This window comes from Papaver somniferum, chromosome 1 (genome assembly GCF_003573695.1).
Source record: "Papaver somniferum cultivar HN1 chromosome 1, ASM357369v1, whole genome shotgun sequence".
Taxonomy (NCBI): domain Eukaryota; kingdom Viridiplantae; phylum Streptophyta; class Magnoliopsida; order Ranunculales; family Papaveraceae; genus Papaver; species Papaver somniferum.
In genome coordinates, this window is record NC_039358.1 from 198,946,553 (window position 1) to 198,969,112 (window position 22,560).

Consider the following 22,560-nt stretch of genomic DNA (forward strand, 5'->3'; position numbering starts at 1 on the left):
TATGTTGGCTCATGAACTGGTTAGGAATTATCATAGATCAAATAGATCTCCTAGATGATCTTTAAAAATTGACTTAAGAAAGTCTTATGACACTATTAAATGGAATGAAATCTTTTATGTCTTAAAGCAAATGGGTTTCCGGGATCTTTTTATTACTTGGATTTCTCTATGTATTACTTCTGTTAAATTCTCTGTGCTAGTGAATAGTTCTCCCTATGGTTTTTTTGGAGCTAATTAAGAGAGGACTCAGACAAGGGTGTCCACTTTGTCCCTATTTGTTTGTCCTTTTTATGCAGATGTTAACTTCCACTCATCTCAGATAGGTGCAGATCCAAAATTTTGGTTTTCATCCAAGGTGTAAGCTTACAAATCTCACACACTTGTGTTTTGCTGATGATGTTATGTTTTTCTTCAAAGGTACTACCTCAGCTGCTTCCAGTGTTAAGAATGCTTTGAATGAGTTTATTTTATGTACTGGTCTTGAAATGAATAATAAAAAAACTTCCTTATTCTTTTCTTCTATTGAAGATGATATTTTACAACAAATTCTTCATATTTTGGATTGTTCTATGGGGGAGTTACCTGTCAGATACCTGGGTTTTCCTCTTTTGTCCACTAGATTGTATTATAGAGACTGTTTACCTTTGATGGAGAAAGTGGATGATAGATTGAATTCTTGGAAACCTAGATTTCTAGCCTACCCAAGAAGGGCCTTACTTATTAAATTTATCTTGAGTGGCATGCTTTATTTCTGGTTTTCATGTTTTATTCTCCCAAAAGGAGTAATAAAAGAGCTTAACTCAAAGTTTAAAAGATTTTATGGTCTGGTGCTGAAATGAAAAAGAGTTATAATCCCATCAGTTGGACTTATTTGTGTCATGTTTGTGAGGAAGGGGGTCTTGGTGTTAAAAGCTTGGAATATACAAATGTTGTTACTAACCTTAGGCACATTTTGGACCTCATTTATGGGAAAGAGACTATATGGACTACCTGGGTCAAGAGAAATCTTATTAAGAATCATGATTTCTGGACCATGCATGTTCCTCAAGATTGTTCTTAGTGTTGGAGAAGAATTTTAAAGCACAGAGATTTGGAAAAGCAACATATTGGAATTCTGTTAGGTGATGGAACTACTACCACTTTCTTACATGATAATTGGCATTCAAAAGGGCATTAGTGGATTGCGTTGACTCAAACACCTTAGAGACAATTGGTGCCTCTGATGCTACTAAGGTTGCCTCTAATGAAAGATGAAATTTTCCTTCTTACATGGAAGATAGGGTTCAAGATATGGTGAAGAAAATCACTACTGCTGATTCAATATTCATGAAAGTGATAAATTCTTCGGGAAGTCTAGCATTACATGTCAGTTTTCAATGAAACACTTGCTATTTCTGATCACTTACCTTCCCCTCCTTGGAATCATCTTGTTTGGTTTAAAAAGCACATTCTTAGACACTCTTTAATTTCCTAGCTTGCTTTTCATAAAAGACTAAAAACTAGAAGTAAACTTTAAAATTGGGGAGTTATCTCAAATGCTTCTTGTATTTTCTGTGGGGAAGAGGGAGAGACTGAGGACCATCTGTTCCATGATTTCATTTTTTCTTCTGGTATTTGGAATGGTCATCTTCTAAAATTAGGATTTATCAGAATGCTTGTTAATTCTTGGGAGGAGTAAATTAGCTAGTGTGCCAAAAATTTCAGAGGTCAAAATTGTCTCTCTGTCATCAAAAGACTTCTGCCTAATGGCTTTATTTATCATATTTGGAGAGAAATAAATAATAGAATATTTAGATCTTCTTATAATTCTCAGGACCAAGGTAGCTTGTTAATTGTCCATGATGTGAGGTTTAAAATGTCTGATTCATTGTGCAAAGAGGAGGATAATTTAAACTTGAGATGGTTTATAAGCAGAAGCAGATGGAGAGTGGATTTTTTATTTGTCCAACCAAATATTATTGATTGTACTTGGCTTGCACCTGCAACTGATGAAATAATGATAAATACTAATGGGTCTAAGTCTGATGATGATGGGAGTTTTGGTATTATTATTAGAGATCATACTGCAGAGGTTTGAGTGCTCCTAGTGGTGGTAGTCCACCTATTTCAGTTTTTGCACATGAAATGCAGGGTGTGTAACTGAGATTAAAGATGGCTATAAAGATTGATCAACTCAGAGTTCACATTGAAACTGACTCCGTGGCTTTGTATAATCTGCTTACAAATCCTGAACCTGAACCAGCTTGGAATGTTTTACAAATTTGGAGAAGAATAAAACAGTTGAGAAGGAGGTTCACTTATTGGAAAATAACTCATTGTTATAGAGAAACGAATATAGCTGCAGATTTTCTTGCTGGGTTGTATCCTGGTAGTACTTGGGTGGAGCTTCGACATGATGACTTTTCTCCGGATTTTAGAGAAATTCTGGCAGCTGACAAGGCTCAACGTGTTTATCAGAGGGGAAGAAGATAGTTTTGTTTATGTTTTTTCTTGTTGTTTTTTGTTTTGTTTTGTTTTTTTATGTTTGGGTGTCCTTAGCCCAACGGGCCAATCACGGTGTTAGTATGCAGGTAGTGTAGAATATACCACCATTGGAGATTACAAATGATCTCATGTACTTAGATTAGAGACTTGAAATCTACCCTATGATTCAAAATTTACCTCGTGACATAAAATTTAACTTGCGAGTCTGTGGCCTTATCTTTGTTCCAAGAGGGACTATTTTTGAACAGATAATGGTATGTCCCTACAATAAGATGAATCCCACTCAGGATATGCACTTTAATACTTTATTGCTTTTATGTTCTAACAATCACCAAAATTATTTTATGAATATTATTTTTGAAAAATGAATGATTTTAACAAATCAAAAAGACATTTTTCATCACTCTTTCTATCAGCTTGTTCTTTCTTTTTGCACTATATATACACCTTTCATCTGCATCATTCACATCATCTTCTTCTTCCTAGTTCTTCAGCTTTCTCAAACTCTTCTAGTTTCTTAAATTGAACCCCTCTCTTCTATATATATACACAAACCATGTCGACTAGAACGACTCAGTTACACATTGTTGATGGAATCACATCAGTTGATTGTCAAAATCAAGTACGTTCATGGAGTCTTCTTCGATCAATTATGTGGTTTATCATTCCAAGCTGCACCGGAAACATCTCTGATCAACAACTTGAAAGTCGAAGAAAAGGAGACTATTACAGTAACAACAAGTACCTCCATTATTTACAACCACGTCGAAGTCGTTCAGTATCACCTTCCAGGAATACCAAAAACGATACCATCTCAGGGATCAAAAACATTTCGACAGGGACCATCTTTGGATACCGTCAAGGGAAAGTTACATTCTGCATTCAATCGAAACCAGATTCTAATATTCCTACACTACTTCTTGAACTTGCATTACCTACAGCTATTCTAGCAAAGGAAATGAAAAGTGGGTTATTAAGAATTTCCCTGGAGTGCAACAATAGATCTCGGCATTCCTCTTCTAATCTCTTGTCTGTACCAGTTTGGACTATGTATTGTAATGGGAGAAAAGTTGGTTCCGCTATAAAACGTATACCAACACAAGCTGATAAGAAAGTTCTTAGTTTAATGGGTGAAATTTATGAAGGTGTGGGTATTATAAATGCCAAAACGCTATTGAAGTCGTCCGTTGATGATAATTATGAGGATCTACGTAACCATGGTGACCTTATGTACTTGCGAGGTAATTTCGAAAGAGGATCTGCTTCTTCAAATTCAGAATCCTTCCATTTGATAAATCAAGATGGAAGTAGTAATCAACAACTCAGCATTTTCTTCACTCGAACTAGATGACGATTATTGTGAACATAGTATCGATCTTATGTAATTTACACCCTTACGATTTAATTAACTACCGACTTTTACTTATTTATAGAATTTTTTTCAGTTTTCATTCATTTAATGTTGCAGTAAACATCTCTAATTTCCTCACGACAGTGCGTAATTTAACTTATCAAACACTAATAATACTCGCATGATGGAACCTAAAATAACAGAAATGTACTGATCTCATGCCAAAAGGCAAGAAATTATCTGTTAGCTAAACTGCAATAAATTAACTGCAATTAATGTGTCATCATCACAAACACCAACAAAGAGACAATCGGCGTGACAACACTTGCAACAAATTAATGAAGCAATATTGATTAAATGACTCAGTTTTCGTTTGTGCAACAAGTTTTTAACCTTTAAAGTTTAAACCGTGTTTGGTCGGCTTAAATGTTTTGCATGTGATGGAATTTGTTGTCCTGATTTCTTAGTTTCACCAATAATGGAAGATTCTTAATAGACCAAACAGCCGAGTAAAATTTCACATTATTATGGGTGCCTTTCCTTATTCAAAATTGGTATAACGCAAAACAAAACACCCCTAAGAGAGACAAACTGCCAATTAATTATGAGAATATGCATGTGAGCAGAAGATTATATCGTCATAATTATAGCTTTTGTTTGTCCAATAGTGAGCTTATAAGTGATCGCATGTAGTGCTATCTGACTAACTAAAATTCCGGCTTTATGATGTCCTTTTTGTTACAGAGTTAGCTGTGTGCAGCGTGAAGCTGATTCTATATGTCGTCTCACTAATCAACAAAGAAACAGGATCTCTATCAGGCATATGTAGGCCGTGTAAGCATTTGTGTTTTCTAGAGCACGGCTGTAAAGTCTGTCTACCAGGATACGCACACATTTTAATTAATATTGCGCATAATTATTACCAACTGATTGATTATCTAGGATTTATTTGGAAAACAAAATTAATCTAGGATCGATTATTATTAAAGAAAATTAGTGTTTATTTTAATGCTTAATCAACTTTCGGGTACTATTCCTTTCGGCTTTGTGTTGGTTCGTACAACTTTTCTTAGAATTAGATGTGATTACTACGATTATGAAAAACCTGACTAGTAAGTGAACTGATATTCTGCCGGCTCTATTTCATCTTAATCGGTGATTAAGAGTTTGCATTCTTGAGTTAAAACCCTATTACATGAACTAGCTTGAACTGTTATAGGGTGTACTCATTGTACAAGCCACTACTACTTTTGAGCGTAATAATGTGTCAATATAAATGATGATTACCGGGGAATTGAAAAATCTAAAACACCCCGTGTCACCATTAGCTACAAGTTTTTTTTTGAAAGTAAGATAGAATACCAAAGAAAACATTAATCCCTTGATTCAGTCCCATTTGGAATCAACCTAGTATTGGTTGTTCCTCTGGTGGCTGAATCTGCAGAATTAACAACATCAGAAAACCCTACAATAGAGTTTTGATCATTACAGACAGGCTGTGCTTTGACAGAGTCATAAGCAATTGAAGGAATTAGAAATAAAGGTGCAGAAAGTAACCAACAGACAGAATTGTTTTCTTTTCTTGCTTTCTTTGTAATAAGTCAGCTACTTTGTTGGTTCTCCCGTCCACATGTGTAAAACCCAAAAAAGAGATAAGTTTTGATGCTTCAGATTTAACTTCTTCTAGAATAGCAATGATTTGCCATTGAACTGAAATTGTATGCCCTTGCAGATAATTGATGGTTACTTGATCGTCTCCCTCTATGACCTGAATTTGCATATTGTGTTGAATGGCCCATTTGGTACAAGTTTGATAACATTTTTTTGAACTAACTTTTAATATTTAATTTTCAACGTATGAAAGAAGGGAACAAGAGGCATGTATAAACAATGTTAATTAAATTCTAAAATGGGCCGGCCTCTCCCTTTTGCCATGTGAAAAAAAGGGCACAAGAGAGAAGAAAAAAGCGAAATCTAGTTTCCAAAATGTTTCTTCTTTTTCTCTTTTGCGGTTTGGAAATGTCAGATAAAGTACCAGATGAAAGTAACCTTTTCGAAAATGAGAAGAATCCAAAATAAGCTAGCCAGGATTTAGCAAGTTGGGGTGAGGGAGTGAAACCTACAACCTCCAGGCTAGCTAAGCTTCAAAAGTTCAAACACTTCTACCATGCCATTTGTTTTTTCTCTCGTCTTACTATAAATATATTAGATACCAGCAGGTTGATCAAGGCTCGGAGCAGGCTGCAATATCACTAGATGTCAAAACTCAAAAAAGAGTTATTTCGCATAATGCAAATAATGTGTCCACAGTCCAAAACAATAATCTATTTTATTATAAGAGCATCCTTATAAACTGGTATGTTACTTTACAGTTCGTCTCCCCTCTTTTTGCCTCCACAATTCTGAATCCATTTCCAAAGAGCTGTCACTATAGAATCTCTGCAACCCGGTGTCTCAGATTGTACGGTATAAACGGTTCCACCTATTCTTTTACATAAAATAAAACACCATTACTTTCAGTTAAGAAAATATAAAACAAAATACTTGATCATTGGGATATCAAAGATTAATTGTTAATTACTGAATGATTGAAATGGATGGACCAAGAGAGAATCAAAATAGTCTGGCACCAAAGCTGCTTTTGTTGCTAAAGAAGAAAAACCTTGCATGTAATTTTTAAGATCTGGTTCTCTTTTTGTTAAGCTTGAACCCTGAATTCTAGACTGTAACTCTAAACTAATCCCCGGTGAAGCGAGGGTTTATGGCAGGCAATACTCCTATGATGTGATGTGTGACATGCTTTAACCAGAACAAAGAATTTCACAAAAGCCGGTGAAGCCGCCACTCGCAATAGTTTGCAACTATTATCTTTCACTATTTTGATGATCAATAATTCAAGTTTGTGTTAAATAATGGTTTGTCTTTGTCCCTACAATGAAGTGAATCCCACTCAGTTTATGTACTTTTTCATCATTTTGTCACTCAACTTGTTTTCTGCTTCTTGATCATTGAAGAAATCTTTAGCCTTTAATGGCTCGCTAAAGTAGTGAACTATATGTTTATATGTATAGCCGTTTCAAGTGCATCATTCGAATCATATTCTTCCTCCCTTCTTCATTCTAACATTCTTCTTGCTCCTTAGAGCACACACACGTACTCTTCTCCATGGCAACTCGAACTGGCGGTGGTGTGGTACACATTGTGGACGGTGTCACATCAGTTGATTGCCATAATCGAGTTCGTTCATGGAGTCTTCTTCGATCAGTCATGTGGTTCATCATTCCAAGTTGCACTCGAAACAACTCTGATGATCAACAACTTCAAAGACAAAGAGGAGCAGACTATTACTATAACAACAGGTACCTTCATTATTTACAACCACGTCGAAGTCGTTCAGTGTCACCCCCCATTTGTACTAACACCACAATTTCCACCTCAAGGATCAATAACATTTCGACAGGCACAATCTTTGGATACCGCCACGGAAAGGTTAATTTATGCTTTCAATCAAACCCTAACTCTAATATTCCAACCCTTCTTCTTGAACTTGCCATCCCCACAGCTGTTCTCGCAAAGGAAATGAGAGGTGGGTTACTAAGAATTGCACTAGAGTGCAACACCGAATCACGGCATTCATCTTCTCCCCATCTCTTGTCTGCGCCAGTTTGGACTATGTACTGTAATGGGAGGAGGGTTGGTTCCGCGACTAAACGCGTGCCATCACTAGCTGATAAGAAAGTACTTTGTTTGATGCGGAATGTTGATGAGGGTGTGGGCATTATAAATGGAAAAACTTTGAGAAACTCTATTGATGATAATAAGGAGGTCAATCAACATAACCAGGATGACCTTATGTACTTACGGGCAAATTTCGAAAGAATATATGGTTCTCCGAAATCAGAATCCTTTCATTTGATCAATAAAGATGGAAGTAATAGTCAACAACTCAGTATCTTCTTCATTCGAACAGGATGACGACTACTATGGAATCTAAAGATCGAAATCCAAATTAACAAAATCAGCATAAGATGTAATTAAAGGCGCCTCTATGTAGAGTTGTGTGACATATTTCATTCCTTTTGATCCGAAAGGTTGGGGAAGTTGAAACAAATGTCTTTTTTTCCTCAACAGTTCTAGTTTTGGTAATACGTGAGCTCGATCTGTACACGCTAACAACACTTATCAAGAATCAAAGGCGTGTAATAGTTTATTTGAATACATTTAAAAAGTTACTTTTTTGACTTCTCAAAACAAAATGTCACAAATTAGTTTGGGCAAGCGGATTTTTTAAAACAAAAACACTTAATTAATTATTGAATAATCAATACTATTATATTTCTAATTTATGGAGTACTTATTAAACCTCCGGTGCCGTCTTATCCGGCTTTGTGTTCAATTTGTACATCTTTTCATATCTAACGACTTGTTATCAATCTTACCGGAACTGAAATATTTGGGAGCTTTCGATCAAAAAAATAATAATAATATTTGGGAGCTATTTTTATTTTCGATCAGTCACACACTCACAGTTCACCTATCTTGTTTACGGATCATGATATTCTTTTTTCTCTTTATCATTGAATGCATGATGATGACAGGAGGTAAAAAGAAAATGCGGTGAGCGTGGATCGAACACACGACCTTCAGATCTTCAGATGATAAGAGATGAAAACAACCCTCATAGATTCTGTAGTTGATGTATTCAGACATTCCGGGCTAAACACAAGTTAAGGACTCGATAAATTGATAAAATTTCATAGTTCCAAGAGGAAATTGTTGACGTGCTGATAGGTTATAAATTTTCTCAAAGCCCGTATCTTTTAGATGATAAGAGACAACCATACTCTCTTCTGTTAGCAGCACAACCTTTGCCGACTCTTCTTTTTCTCCTCTCCCAATAATGAATAGGATGTTATTACAGAAAGGGAGAAATGTAGAAATGGAGGGAGACCCTCCATGTGGATTTAAACTTACATCAACCTGGCCTTTCACAATCCAACTAGACTTAGCAGGATCCATCTCGAATATCCTAAAGCGAAGACCAAAAGCATGATTTCTCTCAATACGATAGAAACGGCGCGCCCCATACTCAGCAATGTGGAAAGTCTTTTTACCATCATATTCTTGAGCGGGATGTGGCATAGGATTTACCCCTACTGACTTTCGATCGATATCGAAATAAAGGATTATTTACAAATATATGCCACTTTTTCATCCTGGGTTACAACTCTAGGCCGCTTTTTTATCGCATAACAAAAGGAGGTCTCCATCCATGTTTCCATCCAAAAAAAGTTAGTTTTGTCAATTTCTCGGTCAATTCAGTCAAGTTCTCCCCATATGAGATGAGATAATGACGCCCATATTACCCATATACCCTTTATACACGTGTCGTTGTACTGGTATTTGATCTGATTTTAATGTTAATCCCGTGAAGAATGAACGGCTTAGATTAGACAAAACTGATTGTAGCCACGTGTATTAATTCTGCCCAAATATCTTATGAGAGCAATCTCAATGAGATCCAACGGTTTAGATTAAACAAAATCGATGGCAGCCACGTGTATTTAGTTTGTCCACAAATCATCTCTATAAAATCCAATGTTTGGGAGACTTAGTAATTCTTATCTAGGAATTACCAATAGGTACCATTATAGTGTTCTTAGTTAGTGGCAGGTCCACCCATTAAAGCCCACTAATCAGAGGTCCATAATTAAAAGAAAATATGAAAATGGACCAAATTTTTTAAGCCCAGGTCCTGTACACGTGTGGAACATATGAGGACCTATTTTTGAATACCGAGAACATATGAGGAAGTATATAAAGCAGTAACCAAATCAATTTCTTCTTCATTTCTCGATTTATTCTTCTTCTTCCTCTTCTTCATTTTCTCATTTGTGGTTCGGTGAAAAGCTCCGGCTATGAAGATCTTCTGAGGTGTTGATCAATTCGTGAATTCAAAATAAGATTAATCGGTAGGTTCACTTCCTTACTGTTGGTATAGTTTTGGTTTTCATTTTTCCTTTCTTCTTCAAAAGCTAATTTTAATTTAGGTTTTTTTTCTTCTCGGATTAGAGAAATTTTTATGTTTATAGCAAAATCTAATGTTTAGGTATTAGATCTGATGTTGATTCGGTTATATTCAAAGTTTTGTCATTGTTTTTGGATTCTATCAGCGTTTTTTAATTGATTTTTGGGTTCGATCCATGAGTACCTATATGTAATACTGAAATATTTGTTTTGATTCTGAGGTATTTCGTAAGTTGCTTTACCTATACTGATCTTTATTTTAAGTTTTTATTGATTCTATCTTAATCTGAGATCCAAGTCTCTTGATTTCATGGGAAAAAGAATTCAAAATTCAGATTTTAAGGTTCCGAAAAGAGGAATTAAATTTAGTTTTTTTGTGTTTATGATCTTCATGCTTGATTCGTTAATTTTTTACTCAATTTTGGTAAAAATACTTTAGATCTAGATAGATAGTGATGTTTTATGTTCATTTCATAATTAGATCTGGTGTTTTAACTCGGTTTTGTTGGTCTTTGGTTTGTTTTTAGTTTTCTTTTGTGTATTAATCATCAGTACATATATGATGTACTGAAGGTTTTTGATGAAAATAGTCCAGATCTAGTTATAAAATCATGTTTCACGTTTGTTTCGTTTGTAGATCTAGAATTTTAGTTTCATTTTGTTGGCTTTTGGTTTGGTTTCAGTTTAGTTTTATGTATTAACCATCAATACGTATATGACGTACTGATTTTTCTGTGTTTACTATGCTTCTATATGTTTGGTTTCAGTTTTTGCTTGTGTATTAAACATCAGTACGTATATGACGTACTGTTTTTATGAATCTTGATCGTAATTATTCGATTTTTTGGTTAGATTTTGATGGTTTTAGCTTATTTGAACTCTCAATTTGATTTTCTAGTTATTTTCTTTCTTTATTTTCTCAAAATCATACTAATCATACTTGTTAAGAGTACTAAGAAGCTCTGTGCTGTAAGTTTTGTTGATTTGAATTGGATTGTTTTAGGAATTGTCATGATCTTCGTTGTTGTTGCAGTTTTTGAATCGTTTTTTTGGAATTGCTATTATGGATTATAGAGTGGAAATTGATAATAAATGTGCATATCTGGTGGTTCACTTGTTTCAGGTTATGCTAGATACAATAGGCCCTGAATTGCAAGTTCTTAATAAAAGTGAAAAATCGATTGCACTGAAGGCTGAATCATCGGTTGTTTTGACTCCGGATCAAGATAAAGAAGCAACTTTAGATGTATTGCCAATCAATTATGATGGATTAGAAAAGGTGTGCTGAAATTTTGGTTAAATCATAGTGCAATTTCAGTTTGGGCTTGGGAATTTTTGTCACATAATTCGAATATGTTTGCGTTCTGTTGATGTATATCGTAAAATTGGAAAATAATGATTAGGAAGAAGGATGATAGTGTAGATGTCCCTTGAACCTTCCAATTGTTGTCTTTGCGATACCTGTGTGACTATGTTATCCTAAGCTATATGATTCTGTGCAGGCACTAAAGAAAGGAGACACCATCTTTCTAGGTCAATACTTGTTCACAGGAAGTGAAACTACATGAGTTTGGCTTGAGGTAAGGCACTGAACTCTGACATTTGGAGGATTCATCAATTCTTTTTTACAGGAAGTTGATTTTTATTTCATGAATACGCAGTACGTATAAGGCGTACTGATAGAAACTTCTTTCGATTCTGTTTTATTCAGAGTTTTGTCACTTTTTTTTGTTTGATCCATGAGTACGTATGCACAATACTGAAATATGTGCTAATTTATTTATAATTGATTCTAACAGATATGTACTTTACCTGGAAGCGGTGCAGCAGATATGTACTCGAATTGTAAGCAGCGGATATATACTCGAATTTGTAAGAAGTGCGACAGATATGTACTCAGATTTGTAAGCAGTGCGGCATATATGTACTCAAATTTGTTAGCATATATGTACTCGAATTTGTGAGCAGTGTGTCAGATATGTACTCAAATTTGTAAGCAGTGTAGATACACACGTTTGGTAGTAGGGGGTATTATGGTCATTTCTATTTTTTTATTAATTTTGGACCTCCGGATAAAAAAAAAATCTGGTTGGACCTTACTATAAATAACTATATGGGCTTTGGACCAATCAACAAATTTTCCAATTCTTTCTTATTGGTTTTATCACCAAATCCAATAGAAAGAAATGGTTTTCTTCTTCATTTCTTCTCTTTCTTTTCTCCTCTTCTCTGAGTACTGGTGAGTTTTGATCGAGAGAATCAGTTGATGAAACAGTATAATGTTAAGGAGATGGTGTTGTTACAAATCATGATGAAGAATAATTAGGATCGTTAGGATTTTCGATTGAGGTGATAAAACAGAGAGAGAGAGAGAAGCAGATTTAGGGGTTAGGGTTTCTTGATATGTCTGAGAGTTTATGTGTAATTAAAGATGTATCAAATGGATGGGTTTGGTTGAACTGAGAATTGGAAGTGATGTTTTTGGAACTCGAATTAGAGAAGAAAGGATTTGGAGTAATTCTAGGATTTCAGAGAGTTGATGATGAATTGATCTTAAACCGGATCAACTAAGGATGGGTTTGAAGAGGATGACCTAGACAAGAAGATTATCAAGTTAATTTGAGGGTTCGATTACAAAGAAGATCTCAATTTGAGAAATTAGTGAACTAGGGTTTGGGTTTCAGATTTTGGGACAATTGCTTTTCTAGGGGAAATTAAGGGATGCGTGTTGCTGAACCAAATCAAGAAGGACAGGGATGTACGAGATTGATCTGTTGTTGTTGATTATCTGAGAGTTATTCGAAGCTGATAATGAGAAGTAAAAGTAACTCTATGGAGTTGTGGTCCGAATCATTGAGATTAGGAAGATGGGTTTCGATGTTGTGGAAGTTTGGTGTTGTTCTAGCCAATGGGTTTCACTTTAAGGAAGGAATTAAATTGTATGAATACAGTAGGAACTGTTGTGACTACTTTGTAGAGTGTCTACTTCAGATGTATACACCTAACGTATCGGTTCAGCTTCTTCGCTGCAGTCCCATTTTTTTTGCAGCAGACATTCTCCATCTGCAGTTTTTGGTTACTGCAGCAACAATACGTCTGTTTGCAGGGTGACTATTTCAATCAAAGTCTTTATGTTTCACATGTATTTATCTGCAGCAACAGTTCTACTCTCTGCAGTATTCCCCAATTGCAGCACATTGGCAGTTACAGTATTTGCGGCAGTCTTTACTCTTGCAGTCTTTTGTACTTTGGCTGCAAGATTACGGCTGATACCTTCAACAGACTCTAGTTTCCTCCTATGGCAGGCCAAGTTAAGCTCGTTTATATATCATTTGCAGGCTCAGTTCTTTCAATTTTGGAGATCTATAGACTGCAGGCTCAGTGCTGCAAGCTATTCTTCTCTCTTTAGTGTGTGCAGTCTCTGCTCTCGAAAGTTTTCGTCAATTGCAGACTTACTTTAGTTCTCTGGATCACCTGCAATTGTGCGTGGCTTATTGGATTCCAAGGTCTCATAGGTCTATTCATCCTACACTAACGGTGGCAAAAAGGTGGATAACCACCGTTAGCAATTTTGGTCAAAACAGGCCGAGTTTTGTTATGCGAAAAAAAAAAAGAGGCCTAGAATTGTAACCCTAAAAGAAAACAGGCCTAGATCTGTATTTCACCCCGAAATAAACCATAGACCCTTCTTGGTGGCACCAGTGCAATGATCCATTATAATAGATACCAGATTGCCTCATTGGTATACTTAGAGGTTCCGGAGTACATGAATAAAATCCAGACCACCTCCAAGAGGATGTTTCAGAATTGTAGATTTCAGTTCTATATTCATAGCAACTTGATTTCCTATTCTTCCAGAAAGCTATAACTTTGTAATACGGGGATTCGGATGGATGGAATGCTAAACTAATGCAACTAACAAAACTATGAACACTTCTCTTTTGAGACGGAGGTAAGATTTTGTACTGTTTTGTGAAGGGATTGAATATGTAATAAGCAAAATTACATAAGTTGCGCGAGCAACTTCTACATAAGAGTAAGCCATTGCAAGATTGCACAATCCTTGCACCAAATTTATCTTCTCCAAAATCTAAGGTTTCAAATGAAACATAATTATTGGTATTTCCATCAAGAGAGATGAAATTATAAGTGGGTTTTCCTTCAAAAGACAAATTAGCCCAGAATAGTCCTGGGATTGAAAAAGTAGGGTTTTGAATGAAATGTTTGTGAACAAATTGAGGGTCATTGATCATATATACCACTATTTTGATACACATTTGAATACAAGTAGAGATTTAGAGGGTAATCGTGTAAGAATGAGTGTTAACATATCAACATTACTACCTATAAGCGATGCTGATGCTAAGTTATTGGTATCAAGAAAAATCTTACCTTTTCGTTTTCTTCATCCTCATCTTCGTTGCTCTGTTGAAGAAGACATATTTTTAACTTATGAAATTCAACCCCGGTTCTTCTGTATCTTCAGGAAACAAGCAAAACCCCCAATTGATTATTTAAATCAAAACCCTTAGCAAGAGAAATGAAGAAGAGATTTGGGATTAATTCTATAGAGAAGCTGATATGTAAACCCTAGAAATCTCAATTAGAATCTGCGCCCTTTGGTTAGGTCCACACATTTATTGAGTCAGGGTTGAATCCATAATTCCATATTTACCCTTTATACTTTGGGCAGGGTACTGGTGCCTAGACCTGGTCCAAGTGATGTTAAGGCCTATTCCTAAGAAACCTGTTTTGAGGCTTAGGCATATTCCTATGCACATGCTAAAAAAATGTTGTTTGGCATACCAGGTGGCATGACAAATGAGTTATGCCATTATGGGAAAACCACTGAGCGACAGAGCTTCTAGTGAACATTATAAACAATACCGCCAACGACAAAGTCTTTATCGCCAACGATGCCATGAATATCGCTCGATATTGACTCTAGCGCCATCGGCTAGTTCTTTATTTCTATAAATAGGTAATTTTCAAATATTAAATTTACCCCAAAAATTTTGTGTAAATTTTTTCTCTAATTCCCTCTTTCTTAATCTAAATTTCTCTATTTCTCTCTTTTTCAATCTAATTTATTTTTTCGAATTTTCCCAAATGGCACAATTTCAAACACAGCTTGATTCGGAAATATAACTTGATTTTTCCGGAGTACTGCTTGAAGGTGTCGTTACGAAGATATGTGATAGTTATAAAGAAATAGGTAAGAAGCAAAGAAGTCTTCAAGTTTTGGATATTAACCAAGTCAAAACCGCAACTAAGAAAAGACAAAGAAAAGTTCAAGGCAAAACAAATTTGAAGCCAAAGAAGAAGATAAACAAAGGAAACTCCGTTCATGAGCGCATTGATTGGAAGTTTGATGAAAGGAAGGAGATTAACAAGATGAAGAACATCGTCCCAAATTTTTATTTCTAAAGTCTATATTTCAAATTATTAATGTCTAGTTTTATGTCTTGTAAAATGACTATTAATGATTATATCGAAGTTTAATGAATTTGAAAATTTGATGAGTATTGTTGAAAATTAAGCTTAATTATATTCTTAATTCAATCTTATATTTTAATTAGAGATACATGTAAAACATAAGAAATTAAAACATAAGAACTTAAGTGGACAATTGAGAAATTAAAACATAAATATCTGGGAAAATATTTTCAAATCTCCAAACAACTTCCAAATTGGAAGTCTTTTCGTAGATGCGATGATACCATCCCTCAAATTTGGACCTTCTTGCTGAAGTACAACAACATACCTAGTAACTTCTTTATTGATTATAGTGATGCGCTGACTCAACTCTGAAACATCACGATGACTGAGATTCATTGTTTGTTCTTGAAATTTCCCAAAAATTCTTGGTCAAAATGTTTGGGGATGTAATGCATCTCCGAATAAAGTCTCAGTAAAAGAAATATAATTCATGCAAATACATTCATCTTCCGCAGTAGTGAATTTTGGTTTTCGCCTAATTTGACTTCTCCTAAATTGACTTCTCCTAATTTCACTTTGCACATTGGCACGATTAACAACTCTTTGATTTTCGGCAGCATGTTCGTTTTCTACGAACTCAGCCATGTTCATATTATTAGCCATCCTCTATGAGGAATTGGAAGAGTGATTAAAAGAATTGGAGATTGAGAAACCCTAGAGAGAAATTCTGGTGTGAGTTGAAATGAGTTTGCAATTTGGTATTTATAAAGGGTAAAATAGTAGTCGTTGGATGAGGAACTGGTGAGCGATGATCAAGTCAGCGAGAGATGCAATGACTAGCGTTGGAAATGGAATGACCAGTGAGCGATTTTATGGCCATCGAGCGATGGACACTCTATCGCTCGCTGGAAAGTCTGTCGTCTATGCCTATTTGTTATAATTGACATAGAGGCATATATGTTTGGCACTTTGGCATACCCATAGTGGGTGCATATATGGAAAAATGTGATGTTTGGCATGTGCATAAGAATAGGATTTACTCAAAAAAAATTGAGGCATACAATGTAACGAAAAAATAGAATTAGTATGTGGTGAAATCAATGACCCCTTATCCATCGTATTTTTATCATGACAATAATACCCTTACTTCATTAGTGTTAATGATAATAATTAGAATCTAATATTAATGATTAGTAGTTAATGCTAATGATTTGTGGTTGATGTCAATGATTATATAGTCTAAGTTTCAAAAAAAAAAAAATTGAGAGATAGTTAGGTATCATAAAAAAAAAATAGGTTAGGGTTTGCTAAAGAAGAAGAATCAGAAATTAGGATTTTGAGATTTTTTGAATTAATAGGTAATTAAGGTTTGTTAATATAAAGGTACACTTTCAAATGAGGTTTAATATCCTTTTTATGAGTTGAATTTGTCAAAAAAATTAATTTTGACAACCTAGATCTACTGACAACTTGTCAGCCGAACCTATGTTTTTTTTGAAAATTTACTTAGGTTCGGCTGATAACTTGTCAATCGAACCTAAGTATATTTTCAAAAAATATAGGTTCGACTGACAAGTTATCGGTCGAACTTCAATCCGTAACTGACAAATTTAGGTTCGGCTGATTCGAAAAAAAATTTGAACATCCGGACAAAGTCTGTTTTTTTAATAAAGTGAAGTTAGGATATCATTTTTCATGTTTAATTATCAGCCGAACTGTTTTTCTGAAACATAAAAAAATGAAGAACAAAGATCTGGGTTCCAAATGCGGATCTGAAGCTAAATGTCTTTGCAAAATGCTTCAAACAACTAATTTATACTCGTGGTTCTAATCAATGATCAAAATTTTATGAATCAACAATTAATCACCAACGAAAAATAAAATCAAAATTGTTTGACTAATGATTAAATTAGGTTAGGAATGAAAATCATTTTGGATTTTGGTTAGTTTAGGGCTATATTTTAAATTTAGGTAAAGGGTATATAAGTAAATAATAAAATTATTAAGGGTAACTTAGTAATCGAATCACTGCTGGATAGGACATCCCTTATAAACTCACTCAAGATAGGAAAATGGTTTTATATGCCTCAAAACAGGTTTCATTCTTAGGCCCAGTGTTAAAGATACATGTTTGACATACCGGGTGGCATGGAAAATGAAAGCAGGGGTCTAACAACGACACCCAATATTTCGTTAGGCAATCTGTATGGACTAACTCCAATATAATTCCAAGAGAATCAACTAGACAGTCAGACTCAATCAAGGAAAATATATCCAAGAGTTATAATGCAATCATCAAATCAAACAGATAGAAATCCGAGGGCCTGATTATTATGAGAAACAACTTGAACGGTACCAAAAACAAATGTTCAAGTGTAAATCAATTTCAATCAACAACCAAAGGTTGGATTTACCAATTGATTGAACTACGCACACCCTGTGATATTTCAATTATATAAACAAATATAATGCGGAAAATAAATTACACAGACACCAGAAGTTTTGTTAACGAGGAAATCGCTAATGCAGAAAACCTCCGGGGCCTACCCAGATTCGAACACCACACTGTATTAAACCGTAACAGACTCTATCTAGCCTATTACAAGTTAACTTCAGAATGGAATATAATTGAGCCCTAACTAATCTCACATTGATCAAGGTACAGTCGTTTTCCTTACGTCTCTGAATCCCAGCAGGACTCTACGCACTTGATTCCCTTAGCTGATCTCATCCACAACTAAGAGTTTCTACGACCCAAAGTCGAAGACTTGATAAACAAATCTGTCTCCCACAGAAAAGTATATTCTGATAGATAAATCTGTCTCCTACAAAAATACCTACGAAGTTTTTGTTCCGTCTTTTGATAAATCAAGGTGAAATTGAACCAATTGATAATTCGGTCTTATATTCCCGAAGAACAAACTAGAAATATCGATCACCTCAGAATAACTTAACTGTACGGTATAGTAGAACAAGTTATTGTGGAATCACAAAGAATGAGACGAAGAGCTTTGTGATTACTTTTTATATCTTACCTATCGGAACTCTTAGAGAAGACAGTACTCAATACGATTGAACAAGTAAGATCAGAACACGCATGCTATAGAGAAAATAGTTGGGACTGGCTTCAGAATCCCAATGAAGTCTTTAAGTCGTTAACCTATAATGGTTTTAGAAAAAACCTAGGTTAAAGGAGAATCGATCGACTCTAGTCGCAACTAGCATCACACAAAAGGTGGGGGGATTAGGATTCCCATTTGCTAGAGTTCTCCTTTATATAGTCTTCAAATCAGGGTTTCATAACTTTGAGACAAACCAATCAATATTCACCGTTGGATGAAATCCCGATTTAAGATTCAAGCTAAGTTTTTTTAAAATCAAAGCAATATCTCTCCACTTTTAGATGATATTAGCTTGTTACACACAAATGAAATATACATTCATTTAGATATGGGTAATTGTACCTAAACATTTATATTGAGTTGGCTTAATAACAGTTAACTGAAGTTAGCCATATGAACAATTTTGTATTAACCTCATTTATCTTAACACTTCTAGATCAAATGATAATCAAATGAATCTAATTTTGTTAGTTATAGAGTTGGTCAATTGTTTATGTTCTCATAGAAGTATACAAGACATAATTGAAGCAAAATCGGATTGATTCAAAATAATCAGTTCATGAACATTTAAAACATTTTAGCCACGGTTCTCAAAGATAAATGTATTTTTTCATGAGTATAAAATCATACTTAACAGGTTTTAGAACTTAACCACATAAGTTTGCAAACAGGTATGCAAATTTAAGTTCTGGACTTTGGTCATGTCCGACAGTTCGCAAACGGGTACGCATATTGTCGAACACGCGAAATATTTGATTATGTCGTGACGAAGTTTGGACGAAAATCTTGGTTGTGTCCGCCGAAATTGGCCAAAAAAATTCGGTTGAAGTTTATTTCTCTTATGTTTCCGGTTTGAAATTTGTATGGATCATGGATTTTAGGTTAAATTATGTTTGGAAGGCACATCTTGAAGTATATTTATGTCTGATACCAGGACTTGCAAATAGTTAACGAAACATACCACGAGCTTTCCAATATACCCGAGCCGGATACTATCTAATTAACGAATTCCGGATGTATCCCAAAAATTGTCGCACTGATGTCGCGTTTGGATGGGCCATATAAATAGGAAAAGTATACTCCAGATACCATGTCATTTCTCTATCTCTTGAGATATGCAGCGAGTATCTCCCTTCGTCACCTTCAAACCCTAGTTCATTTAGTGCAAAATATACTCACACTAGTGCTTTCGCCATCAAATTCATTAAACGTGAGTTAAATTCAATCCCTATCTTCACCGTAACTCGAATGATTTCAATGAATTTAGGTGTTTTCCTAACTTTTGCTTTTATTATGTCCAGGATTTTGAGCTTTCAGCGCTGGTAAAAGCTTCATAACTGGTAAATTCTTCTTCATTAAACTTATTGATACACAATAAAGTGGTTCCATGGGTTTCTAATAGTTATTTCAATTCTGAAAATAATAAGTTACTACATAGTCATGTTGGTGATATGTAAAATCATATGCATCGTGCTTACACTTAATTATTTGTTTATTTTATAATTGGAGACCCAATTAGGACATGTAATTAAGGTTTTATCCCTGAATTTAATTTGTCAAGACCATGGTTTAGTTCAACATCTTGAAAAAGAAAACTATTTCTCCTTTCAGATATTGACCCTATAAAACCACATATCTTAAAAACAGATTTTTAGTCCTTTGACACCTTTGGGATTAAGAATCAGTGGATGTAGAATTCTTTGCAAACTTAAGTATGTGTAGTTCTTCTTTCTCGAAACCCACTGAAATTATGAACCTGATTTGTTATATATCGTTTAGAGAGTGAATTGCTGTGATGGTAAATTGATTGTTTGTCCATGGTGTCAGGGATGTTTGTCTATGGTGTCAGGGAAAGATGCCTGCTACTACATCAGGAGGTTCAGCGGATACTGACCTCCAAGATGATGTCAATTCCAAAGAATCTTTAGAGACGACTTTTGCATCTGTTGAATCGTCGGAATGTAATTCATCAGGAACCTAACCATAGTATGATTGTTTCATTCGTTTTCATAAAGTCTTTTCTTGCAGAGTATTGTTTAGAGATAACATTTGAAGAGAGAAGATCCGTTAGTTGGTAATATGTTCTCCTTATAGTGCTCTTTGATCCTACCAAAGGCAACAGGTAATGAATTACCTAATAACACCACCATCGACCACTTGGTAAATTTTGTAGATTGTGAGGTTTTCCTTTTGGAGATGCAGTAATTTTAATAGTAATGTAGATGATTGTAAGATGAACATATTACCAAAAGTTAGTTTTAGTCTTTTAGATTCATTAGCATTTGCGTTTTATAACTACATTGGTGTTGAAATTGTTAGATGGTTTGAGAATAACCATGTCAAAGAATCCTCCTCCCTTCAAAATATTGTAGTTGCTGCATATCCTCGGAAGAAACTGACTTGAAGCATCTCATGTGTATAGCAAGTTTGTTCACCCACAAAAGTATCGGGATAACAACCCGAAAACAACAAATCACGCAACTGTGCATCTTATGTCCACGATCAAGGGTCGTTTGAGCGAAAAGGCTTACGCAATATTTTCTTCAACGACAGTTGGCCACTTCCTGGATATGCCTGGAACCCGTAACAGCAGTACAATTTTGCATTATCTACTCTCCCGGCAAATTGTGAGACAAGATGATGATGATCCATTTTGTATGAACTTTGGGGTTGGAGGGAATATATTGAGGTTTGGGATGAAATAATTTGCACTTGCTACGGAACTTAACTTCAAGTTGACAGCGGCAACAAAGGAAGATCCAGATAACCCACTCCCAAAATGTATCGCGGGTTCACCAATCATGAAAACTCATTTCCCTGGGGAAAAAGGGTAATAGTAAGCAAACTACGGATGCGATTCGAGAAAGGAGATTTGACCACCTGCACTGATGATGAGAACGCTAAGTTGGCGCTTCTCTTTTTTTTGCATGTTTTGCTTTTGGGCTGCCCCGCGAGAGATGTAGTAAAGGGAGAATATTACCATTTGGTGGACAACTTGAATAACTTCAACAAGTTCCCATGGGGTCATGTTAGTCTTAGAAAAACCATCTGCAGGTTTCGATCAGCTCTGGTTGTGAAGGATGGAAAGAAAATCAAGAAAGCCAGTGTTGTCAAGAAGGAAAGGGAACCAAAGAATAATGGTCGGTTGGGCTTGCCGGCTCATTACAGGGTGTCTGGACTGTCATACGCTCTGACAGTAAGTTCGCATATTATGTTTAAATGGTCTTATTCATCTTGTATACTTGGGCGATTTGTAGTTTGTACAGTTCAAGTTCTAACTATTGTTACTATTTCAGGCTTGGACATTGGCAAGTATTCCTGCAATTAGGAGTTTATATGGATGGTTATGTCGAAGCATACTTGCGGTCGGTGGTGCACTGTCATGGAACGTGTATCCTGCACCAAAGAACCGAGATATAGTAAACTTGTCCCAGTGTCTCGGTGTCTGATCTAGGAAAATCGAAATTCAGAATTAACTACATTGAAGTGAGCTCCCCTATCTAAACACCACAAACGGTAACCGTCACAAGGTAGATTCAGTGTGACGAGGTAAATATTGGGTGGCTAATTAAATTTGCTACACTAAGACATTGTTTCATACCATAAAGTAGATTCTGGGTTTGTTACAAATTATGGGACACCAAGAGACATTAAGTTGAAAGAGATTTCAGATCATTTATGTATTATATTTTTTCCTGGCACATGTGAAGTGTTTTTGATGAGAAATCCAAACTCAGGAGTATAGATTCGATCCATCAACCACAAATATAAGAGTCGTTACCCTGGCCAAATTGGGCTAGCCCCTATTGGATATTCAGACAGCCTTCAGATATCCGAGCATGTGAATTTTCATTGTTATGACTTTTTAGCTCGATAGACTTATTTGTCAGAGTGAAAACAAGGGAGGAAAAGTTTTTCTGAGAAATGAAAAAAACACCAGTGTAACGTTTCCCCGATCTAAGAATTTTCACTTTGAAATAGAAATTTCTTGAATCTCGAAAGATTAGACAGACATACGTACATGATAAATCAGTTATCAACAAACCAAATTCAATTCTAAACTGCAAACTCTTTCAGTCTCAACGTATATTCGAATTAAACTAAAAATTAAAACATAAAAACTTCACTGATATATAA

General features: G+C 35.2%; 2 protein-coding genes across 2 annotated transcripts; both read left to right on the forward strand.

The window, feature by feature from the left end:
• The first annotated feature begins 3,040 nt into the window (after positions 1 to 3,040).
• On the forward strand, positions 3,041 to 3,835 carry LOC113357558 (protein MIZU-KUSSEI 1-like). Its single transcript, XM_026601000.1, has one exon. The coding sequence runs from the start codon at positions 3,041 to 3,043 to the stop codon at positions 3,833 to 3,835; it is 795 nt and encodes a 264-aa protein (XP_026456785.1).
• A 3,165-nt stretch (positions 3,836 to 7,000) lies between these two features.
• LOC113357564 (protein MIZU-KUSSEI 1-like) lies at positions 7,001 to 7,810 on the forward strand. The gene has a single exon (XM_026601006.1). The coding sequence runs from the start codon at positions 7,001 to 7,003 to the stop codon at positions 7,808 to 7,810; it is 810 nt and encodes a 269-aa protein (XP_026456791.1).
• The last annotated feature ends 14,750 nt before the right edge of the window (positions 7,811 to 22,560 follow it).

Excerpts from the sequence above, each read along its gene's own strand:
- LOC113357558 (XM_026601000.1), top strand. The coding sequence starts at position 3,041 with ATGTCGACTAGAACGACTCAGTTACACATTGTTGATGGAATCACATCA.
- LOC113357564 (XM_026601006.1), top strand. The coding sequence starts at position 7,001 with ATGGCAACTCGAACTGGCGGTGGTGTGGTACACATTGTGGACGGTGTC.